Below are 25,143 nucleotides of genomic sequence, written 5' to 3'. Positions count from 1 at the left end.
CTGGCGGAAAAAACCCTGCTATCCACGCCCAAGACCGGCTAACTTGGCTATGACTGAGGAAGATCCTTCAGCTCCTCACGTCTCCGACGGGAATCGAACCTAGGACACTCCTTCCCCAGGTATATGGTTGCGAAGCGCAAAGCCACTAGGCTAACCGTGCGGACGTCAATGGCAATAGCATATTAAAAATGAGGATATTAGGAAAGAACTTGACATTGTCAGCATCAAAGAATGCATTAGCAGAGCTAATCTTAGGTGGTATCACTTAAACAGAATGGGAGAGGAAAGATTAGCAAAACAAGTATTCTCTGCCAGGTTGGCAGGAAAAAGACCTAGAGAAAGACCAGGACATAGGTGGGCTGATTCGGTAAAATGTGCCTTAGAAAAGAGAAATATATGATCTGATAATGTTGGAGTCTTGACAGATAACACACTGATTTGGAGGAAAATTTTAGATAAGAAGTTAGTAGTGATATAAATTTTTCATGTAGTACTATCATATCCTGTACACCCCTTGAGGATACATGACAGGAATTTGATGGTTTCAAAGTTAAAAACAATTACATGCAACTCTGATGAATCCAAACAAATAGAGGCATTAATAAATTTAGTTTAATCCTTTATCCAAGTGTGTGCAAACAAAGTTTGTGCCTGAAAGTATCTTCAGGACATTATTTTTGTGCCTGAAGATACTTTCAGGCACAAACTTTGTTTGCACACACTTGGATAAAGGATTAAACGAAATTTATTATAGTCTGACCAAGTGAAAAATAAACTTTCAAATAGAGGCATTCCCTGACTTATAAAAATTCAGACTGAAATCCTGAAAGGGCTATGAAAATATTTGAGTTATAAAAATTTTACAACCGCATGTATACTGGTGTCCAATGAAAAAATGTTTATTACCAAAGACAAATGTGGACATAAATTTATTGTCAGCATACTAATAAATCATATTACACAAAAACATGTGCTATAAATTTCAAACAAATTAAATTGCAATATGTTTTTGGTAAAAGATACAAATTTCCTAAGGAAGTAGTTAAGGAATTATTATTATTCAGGCCTCCATTAAGTCAAGAGAATCATCATGGTATTACCTTCTTAGGAAACACAAAGTCTATCATACCACTCATTGACCGTTCTTGGTCTCACCACTCTATCAGGCAATGCATTCCCTTAATCTATTCTCAAAGAAACATTTCACAGACCACTAGCCATCTTCGTTGCTCCCCTCTGAATGTTCTCCACCACTTCCTTATCCCCAAGCAACCCAGATTACAACTGAGCACAGTAATCCAAATGTGGCTGTATCCAGGTCTTATAACGAGGAATAACAACATCCTTATCTCTACCTGTTAATTTGTTCTCCAATAGCCAAGTAATCCTATGGACTTTCTTAGTAATTATTATTATCAAAGATCCCATGGAGTCAAAGACTCATCTAGGAGGTCCTTTTATCATACACACAGCTCATCATACCGTTGTTGTGTCGGAAAAAAAATGATGAGTCATCCTTTTTTCCCGCCCAACATTAAGTTACTTCATAAGGAGAGTATAAGGACATGCTTATGCCTCCGGACAGAGAATGTGCCTTTTTACAATCCAAGTATATGTAAATATCCAAGTGTATAAGCTCTAAACAATGTTAAAATAACCCATGAGTTTAATAGAGAATAATTCTAAATGAATTAAAATATAAAATCATGTATAAATTGCCAAGTAAATGTGTATAAGCTAGAGCAAACTTTAAGCCATGTAAAAGCAGTTCATAGCCACGGCGTCCAATCGGCAGCCGCCGTATGCGTGACGACACCACTGCGTGAGGGAGCTGTTTTGGAATATAAAGGTTTCGGCGGGAATTTGAATCGCTCTCTTGTCTCTTGTCTCCGGGTTTCGTCGGCACCTAGTCCTGTCGGAGAGCTGTGTAGAGCTTGCCGCCACGTGTAGCAAGAATCCCCCCCCTTGCTATGTGTGCTACGTGGGCTAAGGCTGCAACTACAATGTATTCAGATCCATAAGAAGAAAGAGCCACTGATGAAATCAACGTCAGTGTTCAAATCTGTGTATGAGTGTTTTTCGGTTTGTATGGAAACAAAGGAATAGCAAGACCGCCATTAGTGAAGGTACAGTAAGCCGACCAAAGTATCTAGTTCAAGGCAACAACGGTAAGCGGAAGATTTTCTTATGTTAAATGTTGAATTAAAGTAACCGAAGAGTAAGGAAACAGAAGTTAAGGAAGCATGCTATTTCTGTGTAGTGTTATAGGAACAGTCTGCGATTTGGACAATTCTGTCTACAGTTGAGAAGGAAGCATATTTGGCTCCAGCCGAACAGGAGGCCAAGGTTCCGAACTGTTTGTGTGATTTAAGAACAGTAATGTTATATGGTCAGAACGTAACTGATTGTTAACTAAAATTTTGGAGGGGGGGGGATTAAGTAAGATTAAGAATCCTAGAGAAATTCATGTCAGAAGTATTGAGCTGTCTTGTGTATATATGAAATATTACATGTGTGATAACATTAGGTAACTTAGTTATAAGAGTCTGAGAATAGATGTACGTTTAGAAGTGAGGAATTTATGTCAAGTAAGGGACTATAGTATAGAGGTTTTGTTTGTGATTAATTAAGTAAAGGGAACCCAGACTCTTTTAAGATTAAGGATTTGATTAACATGTATACTTGTCTTTGTGCAATAATAAATGTGTTTCTTAAAATATAATCAAATGAGTTTGTCATCATTTCTGCGGATTTGAGCTACCATTTGGAAAATTTCGTACCATGCATTTAAGGGGAAACCATTAGTGATAGAAGAATTGGGACCACGACTGCTTACTTCTTGATCCCTACATTTTTTAAATATTCTTGGATGACATATCAGAATTTAGTTGCCGGCTGTCGCAGTCTTTAATAAATATAAATTCGTCGGCAAACGCATATCTGATATAAAGTGATACAAAAATTTATGTTTAAGGCTAAAGTAAAGACAATTAAAGATATAACGATCAGGCAGTCACATAGTCACACAGACATAAAAGATATAACACCGTGCTTTAAACACACTCAAATTCTCTCCAAGCACCATATTCTCAGGCAATGCATTCCAATCATTCACAACTCTGCACGAAAGAAACCTGCTTCTCACTCCCCTACTCACACCGTCTTTATACAGTTTCCAGGGATGAACTCTGGTTCTCCACTGATCATCCACTGTTTTGTGTGGAACCTCTCCAGCATTGATCCTATAACAAACCCTTACGAATTTGTAGATCTCTATCACATCTCCCCTCTTCCTCCTGTCAACTTGCATCTTCTCAATCTTCACAATTTTCACTATGTGCCCCTAAATTTCAGATTCTTATCCACTATCACTACCAAATCTTTCCTCCAAATTCACAAAGCATAAATTCTGAATCCCATTTTTGTTTTTCAAATTTTAAAACCTTACATTTTGCAACATTGAACTCACATTCCCATGCCCAATCACTCAGTCTATTCAAGTCTTCTTGTAAGGCCACAACATCTTCTCTACTCTTCATGGTTCGTCCCAACTTTGCATCATCTACAAACAACTGAATATCTCCATCCAAATCTTCTCCAATATCATTAATATACAAGTTAAACAGCAATGGCCCTAAAACAGACACCCGAGGCATACCACTAGTAACTTTCCTTTTCCTGGATATCGTTCCCCCCATACACAACTTGTTGATACCTATCAGCAGGGTTGGCCATCTCGAGGGGGGGGTGCAATGCACCTGGGCTCCATGATCGAGTGGGCACAGTCGGTACACATTTGCGATCATTTGGGTAAGAGGTTTTACAATACGTTTTATTTCGAATTCTTTAATTTTTACCTTTGAAAAATATTTTAGGGCCCCAAAAGGTTTCTTGCACCTGGGCCCCTTTATAGAGAAGGCCGGTCCTGCCTATCAGATAACCAGCCTCTAATCCAATGCACCAAACTAAAGTTTGACTATTAAAATATCATATGGTAATCTATCAAAAGCCTTTGCAAAATCTAACTATATTACTGTGTATCCTTCTCCTCTGTCCATGGAAGCAGTCACCTTATTGTAATAAGTAAGTAAATTACTAAAACATGACCTCCCTTTAGTAAATCCATGCTGTACATCAAAGATAATACCATTGTTGTCAACCCAATTTTGGATCCTAGTTCTAACAAGCTTCTCCAACAACTTAACCTCAACTACAAACTATAGGCCTATAGTTTGATGCTTGAGTTCTATCACTTCCTTTATGAAGTGGAACAATCTTGCCCTCCTTCCACTCCTTAGGAACTTGACCCAGTGCAAGACTCGTATTAAAAAAATATCTCAAGGCCAGTATCAACTCCCTGGCACATTCCTTCAGAATACGTGGTGATATATTATGAAGTTCCACAGCCTTATTAACATCTAGCTTACTCAACTCCCCATACACCTCTTGCTCAATTACAATCAGTCTCTCTTCCCCATTATCAAATGCTCTCAATCTCTCCATGAAGTCACATTCACAAGATTGAAAGACCTTTATGAACTGCTCATTAAGTATTTCCACCACACCTTTATACCCTTTTCTCCAATCAATGTCATCCTTCCATAATCATTCTTTCATTTGCTGGCTACATATCGAAAGAACTCCTTAGGATTCTTTTTGGCTTCATTAGCTAACTGCTGTTCATACCTCTCTTTAGCTACCCTTACCAACCAAGTCACCCACCTTTCCTGGTCTTTGTAGTCCTCATGGAGCTGATTATTTCCACTTCTCTTATGCTGCCTCCATAATGCCCTTTTTCTCTGTATCGCATGCTGAATCTCTTTAGTCATCCATTTCACACCTACCTTATTTAACCTTCTCACCCTTGGAATACATTTAGACATTGCATCTACTAGATAGTTTTTGAAAATCCCCCAAGGTCACTTTTCCAGCTAACTGCTCATTCTATGTTACACCTGTAAGCTGTATCCTGAGCCCTTCATATTCACCCCCCCCCTTGTAGTTCCAAATCTACCCTTTTCTTACAGAGGTCCTCAACACTCCTGGCAACAACCCAGGTAATCACCTCATGGTCACTCTCACCAAGTGGTGGGTGATTTGACACTTCATTTATAATTACATCCTCTAATGAGATGACCAAATCCAAGACCCTCAATCCTCGTGTGCCCTGTGTTACATAATGTCTGAGGTGGTTATCCCTCAAAAATTCAAGAAACTCATTTTCTTTACTTACAGTCGCTATCTCATCATTCCAGTGTATATTACCATAATTAAAATCGCCCATAATGATCACTCTTTTCTCATTTGATTATACATTTCATACTGACTACTATCCACATTTCCTGGTCTATAACAACATCCAATCAAGTATTTCATTCCATTCACCTCTATCTCACGCCATACTGCTTCAAAACCACTGGCACTATTTCCCTCTTGCATCTCTACTTTGTATGGACATAGCTCTTTCTCTATCATCAATTGCACTCCTCCTCCCTTTTTACCCCTTCTATCCTCACAAACATCATACCCTTCCATCTCTATTCCTGTCAGGATGTCGTCCTTGTCTAACCATCTCTCACTTATTCCAACAATTTTTGGGCAAATGGACTCAATTAATGCAACCATTTCATCTGCCTTGTTTCTTACACTTCTAACATTTGTATACAAACCCAATAGGTCATTCCTGTATCTACAGCTAGTTCCACTGATACCACTCATTCGATGTGATCTCTCCATACTCAACTGGGGCCGTTTCCCTTTCTGCTTATTCATTTTAGAACCCTCTTCAATTCCAACTGTTTCCTCTCGATCCCAGGTCATCCCATTTCTTTCCTCTCTACACATCCTCTTGGAGCATCCACCTTTCTCACGCTGCCTACCCCCAGTCCACCCTGAGCCTCCCAGTTTCCCTGTTCATCTTGCACCCCATTCTCTCATTTTTCGATACCACTCACCCATGCCACTCACTTCCTCATTCATAACTACCTCTTCAATCTCTCCTGTCGTACTCCAATGCTCTTCCACATCACTTCCCACTTGATCTGATTCATTATCTGTACTCATTATTACTTCTCTACCTTCCAGCAGCAGTCTCTCCAAGTGACTCACACCATAACCACTGAAATGTAGTTCATCGCTCCAATACAGTTCACGTCATCCTTCAAACTCATAATCTTAGCAATATGTCGTCTAAATTTTAACTATATGCCTACCACCAGCCGTAAATCTCTAGCGTCATCTATTTCCTGGAGTACAGTTCCATCAATGTTGTACACAGCTTGTAATTAATTTATTGCAAAATGCATAACTTTACATTTCTTCACATTTAACTGACACTCAATTATCCTTTGCCCATACTAACAGCCTATTTAAATTGTCCTGCAAGCTCTCCATATCACCTTAATTTTGCATCATCAGCAATCAACTGAATATTTTGATCAGCAGTTGGAGTCTGGTTAGATGATCATAGTGGAGTGAATGTGTGCAGAAAATGTAAGGAAAATGAGGAATTAAAGTATGTTTCAGGTCGTGAGTATGATATTTCTGTTGAATGTCAGAATGTAGAAAATAGCGATATGATAAGAAATTGCGAGGTTGTACCAGAGAGAGCTGTGAGGGCGGCGTTGAAAGTGAGAATGAAGGTAATAATACAGAGCAAATGAATGGTTTAACAGATAATAAAAAAGATGAGATAGATGCAATGAGTGAGATCGTACGGTTGAGCAGGATGATACATAGGGCAAAGCAGCAGCTGGAGCGTATGCACAAATGTCTACTGAGTATACATTTGTGCATACTGGTATGCAGTCTACTGGTATCAGCCAATAAAAAAAAGTATGATAAAAAAATAAGAGTATGATTGTGAACGTAAACAGAATGAAGGAGCGAGTGCTGTGTGGAGATTCGTTAGTACGAGGTGTGATAGTTGAGAGTTTGACAAAATCATACCAACCTGGTGTGACAATTAAGGACGTGAGTCTATTAGGGAGCAAAAGCAAAGGGTAAAAGAAATGATAGTGGTGGCAGGTACGAATGATTTGAAAGGAGATAACATGAATATGATATAGGACCTGAAGGAATTGCTTGAGGTAGCAAAAGAGAAGAGTGAGAGAGTTAGGATCGTTAGTCTGTTGCCGTGGTATGACAGTGAAGAGTTTAGGAAGAGGGCCATAATTGCTAATGACTTTATGAGCGGGTTATGCAGGATTAGTGGTGTGGAATTTGTGGATGTGTGGAGTGAGTTCGATAGGCGAAAGGATCTATATAAGATGGATGGTTTGTATTTGAATGGATTTGGTGTAAGGAGACGTGAAAAAGTGTTGTTGAATGAAGTGGATGTGCAGAATCAGGGAAACTAGATTTATTAAGGGGGGGGATAGATATGCAGACCTTAGGGAGGCAGTTGAATGTATGAATGAGTATAATATGCCTGAGCGAATAAGAAGGACAACAAATCGGAATGGGATAGTTAGTATAAGGCATCAAGATAGGGATGGGACTAATGGGCTTCTGCAATTCATGTATACTAATGCTAGGAGTATTAAGAACAAGAAGGAAGAATTTTTGGCCTTGGTTGGCACTTCCAGACCACAGGCGGCATTAGTGAAACATGGCTGACTGAAGATGATATAGCTAGTGGGATTGAATGTGACGTCCGCACGGTTAGCCTAGTGGAAGGAGTGTCCTAGGTTCGATTCCCGTCGGTGACATGAGGAGCTGAAGGATCTTCCTCAGCCATAGCCAAGTTAGCCAGTCATGGGCGTGGACAGCAGGGTTTTTTCCCCAGTTTATTCTGGGGTTTTTCATCCCGCAAAGCAGGCAAACTGGCCTTGAGAACTCAACACTACAGGCCATAGGATACACCGAGACATAAGGCTGACCACCTTATCCTGTAAACGGAGTGAGATCCGATGATCAGTGGACCCTCGACACTGCAAGGTAAAAGAGGGTATAAGGAAGATGATGAGATTGAATGTGAGGAGTATAGTGTGTTCAGGAGTGACAGGGAGAATAAAATGCGGGGAGGAGTATTATTGATGATAGCTGATGAGCTGAATCCAAGGAGAATAGAAGTTGAATTGCAGTATAGAGAAAAGAGCATATTTGAGGCCATTTGGTGTGAGATTGAGGCTAGAAGAACAAAATATACAATTGGGTGCTGATATAGACCAGGTGATGGATTAGATGGTGGAGATAGTATGCATAAGCAAATAGAAGAAATGAGTGGAAGGAGGGTAATTATTACAGGAGATTTCAATTATGGTAACATTCATTGGAAGGTGGAGAGGACATGGGAGGAAGGAATTGGATTTTATGCGGTTATTAAGGGATAACTATCTGCAACAACATGTAATGGAAAATACTAGGGGTCAGAAAGTGCTTGACCTAGTAATTACATCTGAGGATTTGACTGTAATGAATATGACCACATTGCCACAAATTGGTGAGAGTGATCATAGGGTCTTGACTTGGGATATGGCTAAAGGTGTGGAATTTACAATTAAGACACGGTACATCTGGAATTCTCGGGCTGGTGAGTATGACAAGCTTAGGAGTTTGACTAGTTCAGTGCAATGGCATGTACAACTGCAAGGGCTAGAAGTTGATAGTGGATGGGAGGTGGTTAAGGAGTGTTTGCAGGAGGCAATGGCTGACTGTATACCTAGAGTCCGAATAATAAATCAAGTAGGGATTAAATGGATGAATAACACCATTAATCTTGAGCTGCAAAAAAAGAAACAACTGTGGAGGTAATTTAAGGAGAAACGTGACCTGCAGGCACATGAACGGTATAAAGTCCAGGCTGAAAGGGTAACGAGTGTGGTAAGAAAAGCAAAAAAGGATTACGAAAGAACATTAGCCATGCAGGCTGAAGAGAATCCCAAGCAGTTTTTTCAATATGTTGCAAGTAAAAGAAATAATGTATACGGCAGATTGATTTTAAAGAATGCTGATGGTAGGGAGGTAACCAAATCAGTTGATATAGTAGAATTACTGAGTGAACACTTTGCAAGAGTATATTATCCAGATGGGGACATTGCAGAAATGGAAGAACCAACAGCTTATACGGGAATTGTGGTGAATGAAGTGGAAGTAAATAGTCTATTACAAAACCTCAATGTCAATTCATCTGCGGGATTGAATGGTATATCAGCTCGTGTCGTACGAAAAGTGGCTAAAGAATTGTCAGTGCCTTTGACCATTTTGTTTAATTTGAGTCTCGGGTCTGGGTTAGTCCTGAGGAGGTGGAAAGAGGGGAAATAGTTCCACTGCATAAAGGAGGTACCAAGACTGCTGTTGTAAATTACTGACCGATGAGCATATCAGGAATCATTGGCAAGGTCTTGGAGAAAATAGTCAAGAGGAAAATACACGAATGGATAGATGAAAATGGGATACTGTATGTGGGCAAGCATGGTTTTGTGAAGGGTAGATCATGCCTCAGTAACTTGCTCACATTTTATAACACAGTGACGGCTGAACTGGATAAGAGTAATGGGTTTACAATGATTCTACTGGACCTTGCTAAGGCCTTTGACAGGATACCACATGGAATTCTAATCAGTAAACTGCAGGATATCGGGATGGATATAGGGTTGGTGAGATGGATAGGAGGGTGGTTGATGGAGAGATACCAGAGAGTGGTTTATTCAGGAGTTGAGTCTAAAAGACAGCTTGTGACTAGTGGTGTGCTGCAGGACTCTGTTCTTGGATCACTACTTTTCAATTTGTTCATCAATGATATAGGAAAGGATCTGAGAGGAAGTGTTCACTTGTTTGCTGATGATGCAAAGTTGGATAGAGCAATTGTGAGTGCACAGGATGTCAAAATTTTACAGGATGATTTGGATAGTTTGGAGGACTGGGCTAAAGAGAATGGATGTCAATTTAATGTGAAAAAATGTAAGGTTTTGCATTTTGAGGTGAAAAGATTAGCAGCAGTATATTACATTGGTGGAAGTGTACTCCAGGAGATTGACAAGGCCAGGGATTTGGGAGTGTTGGTGGATAGGGAGTTGAGGTTTAAGGGGACACATTGCAAAAGTGACAAAATCAGCTCATCAAATCACTTGGTTGCTGAAGAACACTTTAACGAGCAGAGACAAACAGGTTATTGTTCCTCTGTATCTAGCCTTGATAAGATCCCATCTAGACTACTGTGCCCAGATATGGGCACCAGGGTTTCTTCTTGATGTGGAGATGGTGTAGAGGATCCAGAGACGAGTAACCAAGATAATAGCAGGACTATTGAATGAACCTTATGAGAACAGGTTGAAGATTTGTGGGCTGCAGAAGATTGATAGGCAGAAAAGGGGTGATATGATTGAGACATTCAAATTACTGAAGGGTTTCTATAAGATTAATTCAGAAGATATTTTTGAGAATAGGACTGGTAGTGGGAGGACTAGGGCCATCCATGGTAGCTTGGTAAGTGTGTGGTTAGCAAGGGTGTTAGAGCTAGGTTCTTTTTTTACTTGGAGAGTGGTAAATGAGTGGAATAAGCTGCCAGAGTCTGTTGTGGGTGCCATGACTGTAAATGAGTTCAAGATGAAGTATGATAGATACTGTGTGAATGTTGAATAGTTGTTCTTGAGATGATTTGGGTCTCCCTCGATGAGTCTGAGGACTCCTTGGAGCTGCCTGTAATAATAGTAATAATAATAATATTTTCTTGCAGCACACCACTAGTTTCTTGTTATATCCTTGATTTTGCCTCTTCATATACCACTTTTTTTATATCTGTCCAGCAGTACCCCTCTTATCCACATAACCAGTGTCATATCTATCCCTATTTGTTCTAATTTGTGTAATAGAATTCCATGGGGTATTCTGTCAAATACTTTTGCAAAATCCAGCAGAATCATCGTGTAGCCATTTTCTTTATCCAACTAGGATGTTACTCTATTTAAAAAAAATTTGGTAAATTAATAAGGCATGACCTACCCTGCACAAAAATCTGTTGCCCCTCATATAGTATCATATGTTTATCCACCCATTCTTGAATTCTCTTTTTGACCAATTTTTCCAGTACTTTTACCACCCCACCTTAGATACTGATTGGTATATAATTTGCTACTGCGTTTTTAGAACCTCCCTTATACAAAGGAATTATTTTGTGGAACTCTACCAGAGCTGAGATTAAAATTAAAGAGCACTGCCAGAGGCATTATCAGTTCTCTTGGCATTGTCAGTTCCCTTGCACATTCTTGCAAAACCGTAGCTGATATTCCATCTAATCCTACAGCTGTATTTACATTGAGCTTCTGCAATATCCTAAGAACCTCCAACTCATCCAGCTCTGATCCCACATTAGTGTCTGTCACATAGGTTAAAGCAGTAACCTCACTTCGATTATATATCCTTGCAAAGTGGTAACTCAGTGACTCAACTATTTTATCTGATTCTGTCACCTCTTCCATCATCACTCATTAAGGTTAATCTTCTATATTCATTCTTCCTCTTACTTGCCACATAATAAAAGAACTCTTTGGAATTTCCTTTGGCCTGCTTGGCTAGATTCTTCTTATATTCTGATTTTGCCTTCCGTGTCATGCTGTTCACCTTTCTTGCCTGAGCCCTGTACTTTTCATGAGTTTGCTGGTCACCTTTCTCCTTATATACCATGCACAGCATTTTCTTCTTCTGTCACTCATGCTTAATGATATTACTCATCCATCTAACTCCTACCCAATTAACCCTCCTTACCCAAGGTAATTTAACTGGTTCCTCTAGATGACCCTTAACTATCTCCCATGCACTACTAACATCCTTCCCCTGTAGTGTTTTATGTCATGGCACAGATTTAAGCTTCCTCCTAAGCTTGTCATAATCACCTGCCTTGTAGTTTGACATATACTCCTTCTTGACAGAATATTCCACATGTTTTACAATCTCTCAAGTCAAGAGTGCATCGTAACTTTTGCCAATCTGAGCAAAATTGGCCGCTTTGATTATGGATAGCTCTTCTTATCTGATGACTAGGTCCAATACTCTCGCACCCCCATATTTCCTTCCATCACATGCTGTCTCGAGTAATTATCTCTCAGTAAGTGTATAAATTCCATTTCCTTACTGCTATGTGATCTTTCTTCCTTCCAGTTGAAGTCTTCCATAATGAATACTTGACTTGTACTCATTGTACTAATTTACAGATGCATGTCTTCCAGATCATCCATGGAATTCCCTGGCATATAGCAACAACCAGACAGTATATTTTGTCTTACTGGCCTTGATCTCACACCAGATTGCTTCAAATGAATAGCCACCATTCCGCCTATCTCCTATTCTCTTTGGCTGCAATTCTTCTGCTATCATCAGCGGTATCCCCCCTCCATCCTATCTTCTCTGTCTTTCCTGAAAATACTAAACTTTTCACATTCAAGCCCTGTAACTACACTGCTCAAAACAATTAGAGGATATAAAGATAATAAGCCGAAAGGCTATTTTACCGGCGAATTTGTTAATTAAAAGGGAGATGTTAAATTAAAAGTTTATTTATTAAAAATTAAAATTTTAAGTTAAAATAAAAACGGGATTTAACATCTCCCTCTTAATTAATTAGAGGATATTTTAGAGTCTGGTGGATAATTATAAATTTCAGCAAATTATTATAACTGTTGTGTACATTACACATGAATAAATATTTCTTACTTAATGGATAGGGTATAATTCATGGGATATTGTTTTAAATAATCGATATTTATTACAAATTTAACAAATTATACATTTTAGCATGAAATAATTTTAACAAGAATAACAACAAGAATAGCCCAAAATGATTTTGTTAATTTTTTAATAGGGCGTATGGACTCCATTAACAGTCAAAACAATGGTACATCTTGATTGCATGGACCAGATAAGACGATCAAACAATTCTTGTGGGATATTTCCCCACTCTTCTGCGAGAGCAATTTTGAGCTCTTAAAGCAACCGTGGTGGCACCAATCAAGCAGAAACGCTCCTATCTAAAGTATTCCAGGCATGTGCGATTGGATTAAAATCCGGTGAACAGGCAGACCAGTCCATTCCTTCAATACCTTCTTCCTCAGACGACTCTTGTACTAAATTTGCATGGTGTAAACGGGCATAGTCATCCAAAAAAATTAATTCTTGGCCAATTGCAGCAGCATATGAGCAAACTAGAGGTTCCAAAATCTCATCGTGATACCTTTGGGCTGTTAAAGAACTGTTTCTGATAAAATAGAGATCAGTATTACCATCAAATTCCCACCTTGATGTTGAGGTCTTTCATGAACAAACTGCAGATTATTTCTTGTTCCAATTTCACGCTATATCAAGTACGTCGGTTATCTGGTTGCAGACTGAACCTGGACTCGTCACTGAAAAGTACACAAGCCCAATCCTCATTTGACCAATTGCCATGTTCCTGTGCTAAAATTCTTCAGGCTCTTTTGTGATTTGCAGTAAGTGGAATGCAAACCATTGGTCTTTGAGCAGATACACCTATGGCATGAAGACAGTTTCGTATCTGTGTCGATACCAGCCTCCCTGTTGTTGCGGCACGCTCACTTCAAATTTGTGTTGCATTAAGTATTCGATTTCTTCTGGCAAGTAATGGCGAATACTGATCGTCTCTTGGAGATGATCTTGGTGATGGGCGACCTTGACCTTGTCTTTGGCAAACATCTCCAGAAAGTGATTCCGAAGTTGCAAAATTATGCTTTGAGATACACAACACACTTGAGCGACAACTTGCTGTGTTTGTCCAGCTTCTAATTGACTAATAGCTCTCCAAGCCATGGATTCCCAGATATCATGTTGCTCTGCCATTTTTAACAAAATAATGGGTGGTAGGTGACAAAAGTTTACAATTGAAGTAATGAATATGCACTGTGGAAGCGATCGCAACAAGCCAAGCTTTTATACCCCTCACATGCTAATACAGAAGACACGTTTTGACAAGTCTTAACATGATTTTGTAGACAACTCCATGTTCTACACTGTTGTATGTTAAGAATATTTCAAAATAAATGTGTTACCTTTGTAAATTATCCTCTAATTGTTTTGAATGGTGTACATCAACTGCTGTTAGCCAAATCTCATTAATGCCTATAACGTTTGGTGAGATTGCACTAACCAATGCCAAAAACTCATCCCTCTTGTTCCTGATACTTCTAGCATAACTATATAGAAACTGCTGCATCCCTTTAGGCCCCCACCCACCTTTTCTTCCTGAACTGACTACCTTATTCAAAATTTTTGCTTGAGAGACTAGCTTCTGCACTTGGTCCTCACACTCACTTGCCTCAGGAATGCCTGCACACAAATTCACCTCTGAAATAGTTTTTTTTTTTTTTTTTAAATAATGCAGCTGTGATTCCACACCCTCTGTAATTCCCAAACACAGTACCTTGCTTTTTTTATGACTTTTTTTTTAAACCTAAGATGAAACTGAAGCTTGCAGCTTCAATGACAATTTGAGGACATTTCTTATATCCAGACTAGATAGCAGGCAGTATTGAAACAGTGGTTGGGGGGGGGGGGGGAAATAAACACATAATTTCACAAGAGGACTACTTTAAATAAATAAAGATTTGACACTACATTCTAAGATTCAAAGTATACACAGTTTTTCAGGTAGTCTGGGAACTTTTGGTAGCACCTCATTCTTTCTCTCTCTCCCTATATGTCATTTTTAAAAAACATTGATTTCAGTAATCCCATTTTCTCTATACCATATATTTTAATAAATACAGTTAATGTTCACCCAAGTTAATATTATAAATAATTATAAATAAGTTTTTAATTGGTAAGCCACCGGCTGCTGTATGTATTTGTAATCTGTTTCCTTTGATTGCTTTTTTCTACCCACTGAATGTGCTATTATTTTCAGTACACAATATCTGTACTTTCATTTCATTAAAGCTAATTACTGTGGTTATCATGTAATTTATTATTTATAATCATGTACCTTTAAAAATTAAACAATTTAATATTCTTTAATTTTAAAATAATTGCTGTCTAGTCTTTAAAGATAATAGGTATGAGTATTGCCTTCAAATTCTAATAATATTCTTTTTCTGTCAGTTTTATAACTGACATAAACACATTACTTTCTCCTCTTATAATACTGTTAATTAAATTGTCTTAATTTTCAAAATTATTATTTTATTTAAATTGACAAAAATTGGACAGATGAGGGTAATGTTATCTGTGAGAGTCAATATGGATTTATGAAAGGGCGCTCTTGTTTTAGCAATATGCTAGCCTTTTATAATAATGTTACAAGAACATTAGATGAGAGAAAGGCATATACTGCAATTTTCTTAGACTTAGCGAAGGCATTTGACAGGGTGCCACATGATAAGCTGATATTTAAATTGCAGCACATGGATCTGGATGTCAGATTGGTCAATTGGATTCAGGATTGGCTGTCTGATAGGTATCAGAGAGTTGTGTATGGTGGAGCAGTTTCAAGGAGGCAGAAGGTTACAAGTGGGGTCACACAGGGCTCAGTACTAGGATCTATATTGTTTAACCTTTATATCAATGACATTGCCAGAGGATTGCAAGGGGATATTCAGATGTTTGCAGATGATGCGAAGCTGGGAAGGATTATTAGTAATAGTGCAGATGTGGTAGCCCTGCAAGAGGATTTGAATAAGCTAGATAGATGGGCAAATGAATGAGGATTTCGGTTTATTGCAGCAAAATGTCAGGTCTTGAGGTTTGGGAAACATCGATGGGACACTGCATACTCTATGGGAGGAGTTATACTGGAGGAAGTAGGGGAGACAAGAGATATGGGGTTGATGATTGATAGAAACCTGAAATTTAGGGGACATATTGCAAAGGTGGTGAAGGTAACACAGAGGATTGCAATTATGAGAAGGACACTGACCTGCAGAGATAAAGGGTTATCATTCCGTTGTATAAGTCTCTGATTAGACCACACTTAGACTACTGTTCTCAGATTTGGTCCCCAGGATTTGAAGGGGGATAAATTAACTGTGGAAAGGGTACAGAGACGGATGACAAAGATGGTTTCAGGACTGTACAAGGATAGTTATGAGGATCGGCTGAGAGCATGTGGACTGCAGAGTTTGGTGGATAGAAGAAGGAGAGGTGATATGATTGAGACTTTTAAACTGTTGAGAGGTTGTTACAGGGTTGACACTGGGGAGTTCTTTCGCTTGGTTGAACAGCGGGAGGGAGTGATGACAAGATGCCATCCCTGGAAGTTATAAAAGGAAACTGTGAGCAAGAGGGTGAGGAGTGGTTTCTTTGCATGGAGGGTGGTTGAACCGTGGAATGCATTGCCTGATGGAGTGGTGAGAGCGAGAACAGTCAATGAGTTTTAAGGAGTGGTATGATAGACTTTGTGTTTCTTAGGGGGGGGGACCTCCCCTCGACGAGTCTTGGCAGACTTTATGTTCTTAGGAAGGACCTCCCATGATGAGTCTTTTGACTCCATGGAGGCCTGAATAATAATAATAAAAATATTCTATTAATACTGAACTTCTTTTACAAGCACCAATTACCAGCATGTACTTTTGAAAATCCAAAAACAGTCTAGTTATCAGAAATTTCCAATTCTTCATTAATGGCCCATGTTGGAAGATAATCTTGCAGTGATCTCTCTTCTAAGTAATTTGAAGACAAGTCAAAATTAAAATAGTCATTCTGGTCACTTTCAGGAGAATGCTGTGAATGACTTTTCAAAGTCAGTGGAGATGAAGGATTCACATGGGTTATGTTATAGATGTCTATAATAAAAGAAAGAAAATTAATAATCTAAATTCGTCATCTCAGACAGAAATATCTAATATCTAATAAAAGGATAACAACTGGATGCTGAATTCCATCCATTACCAACAACTATTTCAACAATAACTGCTATATGCATTGCATATATATATATATATATATATATATATCAATCACAGCATCTGACCTAATGTCAATCCAGGGATAGACAAGAAATTTGAGATTTCTTTAACAAATTGCACCTTATTATTATAACAAATATTATTATTATTATTATCCTAAGACCTCGTGGGGTCAAAGGCTCATCTAGAAGGACCCTTTTGTCACACACAGTTCATCATACTGCATCTTAAACAATTCAAATTCTCTGCAGACACCATGTTCTCAGGCAATGCATTCCAATCATTCACAATTCCCTATGCAAAAAACCTGCCCCCCCCCCTGCTCACACACCCTACTTACACAGCTTCTACCTATGACCTCTTGTTCTCCCCTGATCTCCCACCATTTTATAAAAAACCTCTACAACATAGATCCTATAACAAATAGGGTTACCTATTTGTCAGTATTTATGTGGATATATCCGTATTTTGACCAAGAAAAGAAATAGACTTACCATAGAATCTGTGAAAGGACTTGCTATAGTTAAATTTAATTACAGACATTTTACATGTAAAAATATGTTCAGCTATTTGTGTCGAAACAAAGAACTGCTAAAGAAAATTAGGTCTAGTGAAAAATATGCATGGGCTGCAACGATGCATAATCTCCATGCCCATCCAGGGCGAGCAAACTACTCATAGGTGTCAGCATTTTGGCATTTTAGAATATGGTAATCCTAATAACAAACCACTTACTAACTTCATCTCTATCATATCACCCCCCCCCCTCTTCCTCCTATCCACTAGACTCTGCAAATTGTATTGCCTCAACCTTTCTTCATATTCAACATTCCAGAGACCAGAAACTGTTTTGGTCAAGTGCCTCTGAATAATGGACAGCATCTCTTCATCCTTTTGAAAACCAAATCTGTGCACAGTAATCCATATGAGCCGTAATTGGGAAGGTGCTCATGAGGCAACAGTAGCAAAGGTGTGTAAGAAGAGCTCCAGATTCAGATAAGTTATTCTTGAAATAATTAATTGTATATGAGTGATTGTTTGAGTAAGAGCTGCTATAAAAGTTGTGTGCTACTAGTATTATCAGTGTGGAATATTTTGCTTAAACTTAATTACACATTTGTTGTTTTTGGCGCTTAGAGTAGTAACTGGCAGAGGAAAGATGGCGGTGGCTTTATCATTGCATGACTTTAACTTAGACTTCAGTCATTACATGAAGTGCGAGGTGTGCTGCATGTATTCTTTTGATTACATAGATAGTTTGTGGACATTTACGGCTGATGAAAGGAGGGTATGAGCAAAGTGTGAGCTAAATGAGGATTTGATGAGTGCTAATATGAATTTGATGACAGAAAGTGTTAGTAGCGAGAATGTCGCAGGAAGAATGAGTGTGTTCAAAGGAGAAACGTGTGAAAGAAGGCAAAAAATGGTTAAGAAAGCATTGAAAAAAACGAGTGATTTGAAAACCATAATCGATGGTAAAAAGAACGAAAGTGAGGTGAATGTGGCAGAAGGAAACAAAATTGAGAGAACGAAAGAAACCGGAAATAGCATGACAAAAGGATCGAAGAGAGGTCATGTTTTAGTAATCTACTTACTTATTACAATAAGATGACTGCTTCCATAGACAGAGGAGAAGGATACACAGTAATATATTTTTATTTCGCAAAGCTTTTTGATAGATTACTGCATGATAAGTTGATAGTCAAACTGGAGTGGATAGGGTTAAATATTAGATTGGTGCATTGGATTGGAGATTAGATATCTGATAGGTATCAACAAGTGTGTATGGGGGAACGATATACAACTTCCTCTCTCCAATTTATACTCCCATAACAATCATTCTTCTTGCACTTGCCAAACTTAACTGTCTAAACATCTCCTGGTCCCCATCCTCTGTGCTCCTGGGTCTGTAGCAACACCCCACTAAATATCCTGTCTTGCCTACTTCTACCTCACACCATATGCTCTCAAAATCATTTGTCTCACTTCCTTCCAAAACCTCCACTCTTAGCAGACATAGGTCATAACTTTTGGCCAGGCTGATGCTATCTGTGCCCCCAATTCTTCTCCCTTATTCCGGATACTCCTGGCATTAGTATAAAGCATATAAATGCCATTGTTTCTATACCCAGCATTATCCCTCCTAGACTCCACTGGGCTCAGTGTTACCTGATGTCGTCTCCCTTCTCCCAAGTATCCATTCCCACAGGAGGCCACCCCTGCTATCATCCTCCCTGGGACACACTGACTCGTTCAGAACAGCAATCTCTCCAGATGCCTACGTCCTTCCTCATTCAATTGTAAGCGGTCTCTCACATACAATTCCTCTCTTTCCTCAAACGCACTCCAACATCCACATATACCAGTCCTCTCTTTTCACACATTCTCACTATTATACCATTCAATATCACCGTTCTTCTGCTCAGCTCATCATTATCATACCTAGGCAACACGCACACTATTTTTCCTCTCTCTGTCTTCTTCCGTACAGCCTCAAGCAAAAATCTCATATCTCTTGAGATATGAGATTTTTGCTTGAAATAGAGTTCTTAAATGGCGGAGGACTTGGCGATATGCCACTTGCGACTGCAGCTGAATCCGACATCATTCCTTACTGCCGAGTAGCGTAATCGTTAATTATTCAATTAATAAATTCCATTAAATAAATAAGAAAAAAAGTACAAACAATTACAAGCAAAACAAAACATTTAAGCACACTAAATAAAATGACATATATAACTAAATACAGTAATGAAAACTTAGCTTTGTTTTGTCTTCCACCGTTATGCATTCGATTCCGACGGTAATCGAAATATATTATATCGCGACAGCAACTAACTTCCAAAAAACAACCACTAAAGTACACTCGTATTCAGAGAAACAATTTAGCACTCAAAAACGTAGAAAAACGGACTATTCACCGATTAAAAATCACTTTCTTCTGCACAGCTCAAATTCACCGCCACGTGCTACGGTGATGCTAGCGCTTGGTACTGATGAAAGATGATTTTTTTCTTCTGCAAACCGGGTCTTTTCTCAAATTTTTTCATCTAGTCTGGTTAAAAGATTGGAATAATATTCCCCGGTTATTGTTTTACCCTTTTCAAGATAATTAATAAACAAAATGCCTTTAGCATCCCAAAATATCATTGCCATGACCTTTCCAGCTGATGGAACTGACTTTGTCTTCTTTGGTGTTGAACAACCAGCTTCTGTGCACTGTTTTGATTGCTGTTTGTATTCTGGTGTGCAATGGTGAATCCAAGTCTCATCCATAGTAATAAATCGACACATACAAAATCAGTTTTATTCCTGTAAAAATGCTCCAAGCACTGTTCAGGGATTTTCATGCGAGTGCATTTTTGATCTGCTGTGAGCAAGCGTGGCACCCACTTTTTCATTTGCAATTCTTCATGCAAAATATATCCTACATGTTCTTTTGAAATGCCTATAGTCTCAGCAATTTTACACACTTTGACTCGCTGGTCATCCAATACCATATCGTGCACTTGATCAATAATTTTTGGTATTGTTACACTTTTTGGATGTCCTTCATATAGATCATCTTTAACACGTTCATTGCCAAGCTGAAAATTGGAATTTCGTGTGGTGGCCAAATTTTTTTTATTTTTTTATTTAGTTTTTATTGTGCTCAAAATAAGTTAATATATTATTTATATGCTTTTATTATTATGTACATAGGATTTATGTACTCTAAATATCTATTACGCGATATCGCGTGATATGTAATTCGGTCAAATAAGTTATATATTTTACAAATAAAAAACATTTAAATATAATAATTATAACTTTAATTATCAGTCTTTTATAATCACATAGAATTTTTAAAAATAACAGACAAATAGAAAAAAATAATTATCAAAAATCAACATTTATAGGGAACTTACTAAAAAAAAAAAAAAAAAAAAAATACTCAAAATAAATAAAAACCAAACTTCAAGCACGCTAAATCAACGAATACAAAATCGTCGCGTCGTCGCCTTGTCCTCACTCCACGAAAGTCGATCCCTTCCCTAGTGGCCAATATAAATATTACGCGCCATTTCGCTGTGGCCGCTAGCCATTGTCTATTGATTATGTTAGCAGTCCGCACAGTGGCGGCATTAGGACAAGGCGACGACGCAACTATTTCGCTTAGAAACTTGATAACGGCGTCCACGCGATAACGCATGATCGGCCGAACGGTGAGAACTCGTATCGCGTGATTGGCAGTGAACGTGTTAAGACTAGTATGGCTACGTTTAAACTCGGCAGCCCATTTCTTAATTGTTGAAAACTAAGGAGAAGAGTGCCCATAAACTTTTATGAACTTTGAATGAATTTCTTTTGGCGTTAAACCTTCTTTTACAAAGAATTTTATAACCGCACAATACTCAATTTTATCCATTACAAGGGATACAGACAACACTTTTGCTTCAGACAGCAGTATAAAAAAAACGACCTGATAGAATGACTTGCAATATTATATGGATGCTTATGACAGATGTACCAACTAAAAAAAAAAAATCTTGCCGATAGTGTTGCCATCTATGGTCTATGCCAAGAATTTTTCAGACCACCCTCATAGTATCCTGTCAAAAGCTTTTGCAAAGTCCAGCAGTATCACTATAAATCCATTACCTTTATCCAACTCAGCTGTCACTGTATTATAAAACATGAATAAGTTACTGAGGCACAATCTATCCTTCACAAGACTATGTTGCTCCCATATAGTGTCCAATTTCTATCTATCCATACCTGTATTTTGCTCTTGACCAACTTCTCCAGTAAATTGACAATGACTCCTAATATGCTGATCAGTCGGTAATTTGCTGCATCAGTCTTGGAGTCTCCTTTATGCAATGGAACTATTTCCCCCTCTTTCCATTCCCCTTGGGAATAAGTCCCAGAACTGAGACTTAGATGAAATAGCTTGATCAGAGGCACTGTCAATTCCCTAGTGCCTTCTTGTAAAACTCGAGCTGGTATACCATCTAATCCCATAGCTGAATTGACATCAAGGTTCTGTAATATGTTATGCACCTCCAGTTCATTTACCCCAGTTTTTCATGTAAATCTTTGTCTCTCACATTACTGGAATATCTCCACCTGGATGATATACTTTTGCAAAATGTTCACTTAGTAATTCTACTTGTTTGCCTGATTCAGTTACCTCCCTACCATTGGCATTCATTAAAATCATTCTGCCATAAATATTCTTCTTTTTACTTGTAACATACCAAAAGAACTCTTTGGGATTATCTTTGGAGTGCACTGCTTGTGAATTTGACATAATTCATCCTTGTGAATGTAACATCATATAGAGTTTGAGAACAGTGGAAAGGGAAGAGGAATGACTGACTGTGAGTGAACAAGAGGTATATTGGAAACTGAACAAATACAAAAGATAAATATCAGGAAAATGATCTGAGAGCTATCAAAAATGCTTACAAATGGAGGAAAGAGAAGGGGATCAGAAATAACAGAACTAAAGATTTTTGGATATCTGTAATTACTTTGAAAGAATGCAAAATGAAACAAGAAATAATAGAACAGTGGTATAAAACTTTCAAGACGAATACAATACAATACATATAAATTCTTGATGCAGAAAAGGATGTCAGGTGCTTGAAATGTGGAAAAGAACTAGAATAGATAATAAGCTACCAGAAATACTCAAATAAAATTTAAAAGTTTTACATTGGCTGCACTGTATAATTCAGAAAGCCTGATCAAAGATCAAATTTTAGATGCTTAGAGTGTAAAAATGGAAATAAAATTAAATACTAAATGTGAAAATTACAAAAAAATTTCTTCATTGTGTTCCAAGTAAGGTTTTTTAAAGCATTGAGGCAAAAAAAAAACTGTGGAAGAAGAAAAAAGGTTCAGGCCAAATAGTGGCTGTCAGGATCAGATTTTTGCTTTCAGACAAGTTGAGAAATCATAAAAATATACAAAGATATATTTATATTTAAGTTTTGTAGATCTACAAAAGGCATGCAGTGGCAAGAGAGAAGCTGTTCAAATATGCTTCAATTACTGTATGAGGTAGGTTCTAAAAGTTTCCGTCCTGACATGCAAAATTCAGCCAATTATAAACATTGTGCATGGAGAAGTTAGTATATAAGTTTCAACTCTCTACCTACTACGTCATTCAGTTGGAGGCACTCATTTGACTAGCATGCGGCACACTAAGTGGATATATTGTTAAAAATTGAGTACTGCACTGTGATAAAGTTTTCACTAAAGAAGGGCTTTCTCCAACTGCTATCAAACAGCCATTAGATGGTGTTTATGGGGAAGCTTCGCCTTCATATTCTACCATGAAGGAATGGGCTCAACAGTTTCACCTAGGAAGGGAGAGAAAGAGCATCGAAGATGATCTTTGTGATGTGGAAGTGATGACTGAGGAAAATGTCTCTCTTGTTGAGGAGGAATTGCTTAATGACAATGGCTTTCTATAACAACTGTCTTTCGAAGCATTCACAACAGTGATGCTAAATCTTTTCAATCAGAAGGAGCATCGTTTGACTTGTTCCTGCAAATTTTTAGAGCTTTGCCAAGGGAATCAAGAGAGATGTGCTGGAGTTCGTTGTCCCTTTATTATGATCCTCTTTCCAAAAGGAAATCCATGGAGTGGTGCAAACCTGGCAAAGCACTGTCAAGAAAAGCCAAGGTCACTCAGTCCACCAAGAAGATCATGGCAACAATCCTTGGGGCTTGTCAGGGAATTCTCTTGATTGACTTCAAGAAAAAGGAATACCACATCGCTTCCCACTTAATCAAATTCAATCTCTGTACTCACTTCTCTACCTTCCAGCAGCAGTCTCTCCAAGCAACTCACACCAAAACCACTCAAATGCACCCCATCACTCTTATATAGTTCACTTCATCCTTCAAACTCATTTCACACATTAACAAACTGCACTCCTTTCTCCTCACACATTTCAGCTAACATATCATTCACAATCCTTGCGCTCAACCTCATCTCACCACTGTCATACCTAGGCAACATGCTTGCTACCTTTCCTATCACACTATTCTCTTTTATCTGTCTAAGCAATTTCCTTATATCCAATCTGATGTGCTCTTTGTTCTCAGTCAAGTCATTTGTGCCTATTAAAACTACCAACACTTTTGCTCTTTCTTCCTTCTTATATTCAATGCCTCAATCACTCTACTCATTCTACCTCCAGTAAAACATCCCTTATGCATCCTCTCATCCAGCACACCTTTAATAATTGAGTCACCATACACGGGTCTTTCGTTACCTCTTTTATGCCAACATGATTTGTTTTCATCATTTTCGTTCTCCCATACATTTCCTAAATTTTCTTAATTCATTTCACAATTTTCAAACTCTCGAACCCTACATCACACTTTCACTCTCATTCATCCTTTCGAGTTTTCGTACTTTCGATCCTTGTGTCAAACTTTCACTGTCATTCATTCTTTTGATTTTTTGAGCTTTCGAACATTGTGTCACACTATTTCTGCTTTCATTCATTCTCTCAATTCCATTGCCTTCCGCCACACTCTCATCTATTTTGTTGCCTTCTGCCACATTCTCATCGCTTTCGTCCTTCTTACCATCCATTAAGTTTTTTGGATCACTCGTTTTCTTTTTCAATAATTTTTTTAACATATTTTTGCTGTTCTTTCACACCATCCTTCTCTATCAGATGAGCACTCATTCTCCTCGTGGCATTCTCGCTACTAGCATTTTTTACCATCAACATATTTGCACTCATCAAATCTTCATTCAGCTCACACTTCGCACACACCCTCCATCCATCTGCCTTAAATATCCACAATTTATCAATGTAATCAAATGAGTACATGTAGCACATCTCACATTTCACAAAACGACTGAAGTCGAAGTTAAATTCCTGCAATGACAAAGCTGCTGCCATCTTTCCTTTGCCAGTTACTACGCTAAGCTATAATATTAACGAATTTGTAAATAAATTTAGACAAAACATGACACACACACTAATAACACTACAAGCACACAACCTTTATAGCAACTCTTACTCATGAACACACACTTATATACAATAAATTACTTCAAAAAAAGTTATCTGAAACCAGAGTTCTCTTTACACACCACTTTAAGTTCTGCTTTGTTTTGAATTTGCCTAATTTCTTATCACTGATGATGGATGGTTATTTTCTATTTGAAATCTAACTCATATGATGATTAAACACTGTTTAATTCCCTGATGTTTATATGTTGTTGTCAATATTAATGCTGCGAAGTTGGGATGATTGATAGAGAATAACATATATATAC

At 38.1% G+C, this 25,143-nt stretch overlaps 1 protein-coding gene across 1 annotated transcript in view; it reads right to left on the bottom strand.

Moving 5' to 3' along the window:
• Nucleotides 1–16,533: 16,533 nt before the first annotated feature.
• The window catches only part of LOC150096829 (uncharacterized), an 82,381-nt gene continuing 73,771 nt past the window's right edge, over nucleotides 16,534–25,143 (bottom strand). Inside the window, exon 3 of the mRNA XM_090408084.1 lies at nucleotides 16,534–16,727. Within this exon, the coding sequence (XP_090264210.1) occupies nucleotides 16,534–16,727 (194 nt within the window). The remainder of the gene's footprint in view (nucleotides 16,728–25,143) is intronic.

Source organism: Typopeltis vanoorti, chromosome 18 (assembly GCF_054136105.1).
Source record: "Typopeltis vanoorti isolate ZY-2024b chromosome 18, IOZ_Tvanoo_1.0, whole genome shotgun sequence".
In the NCBI taxonomy this organism is placed as follows: domain Eukaryota; kingdom Metazoa; phylum Arthropoda; class Arachnida; order Uropygi; family Thelyphonidae; genus Typopeltis; species Typopeltis vanoorti.
Note: the sequence above shows the minus strand (reverse complement) of the source record. Positions and strands in the feature narration are given on the sequence as shown.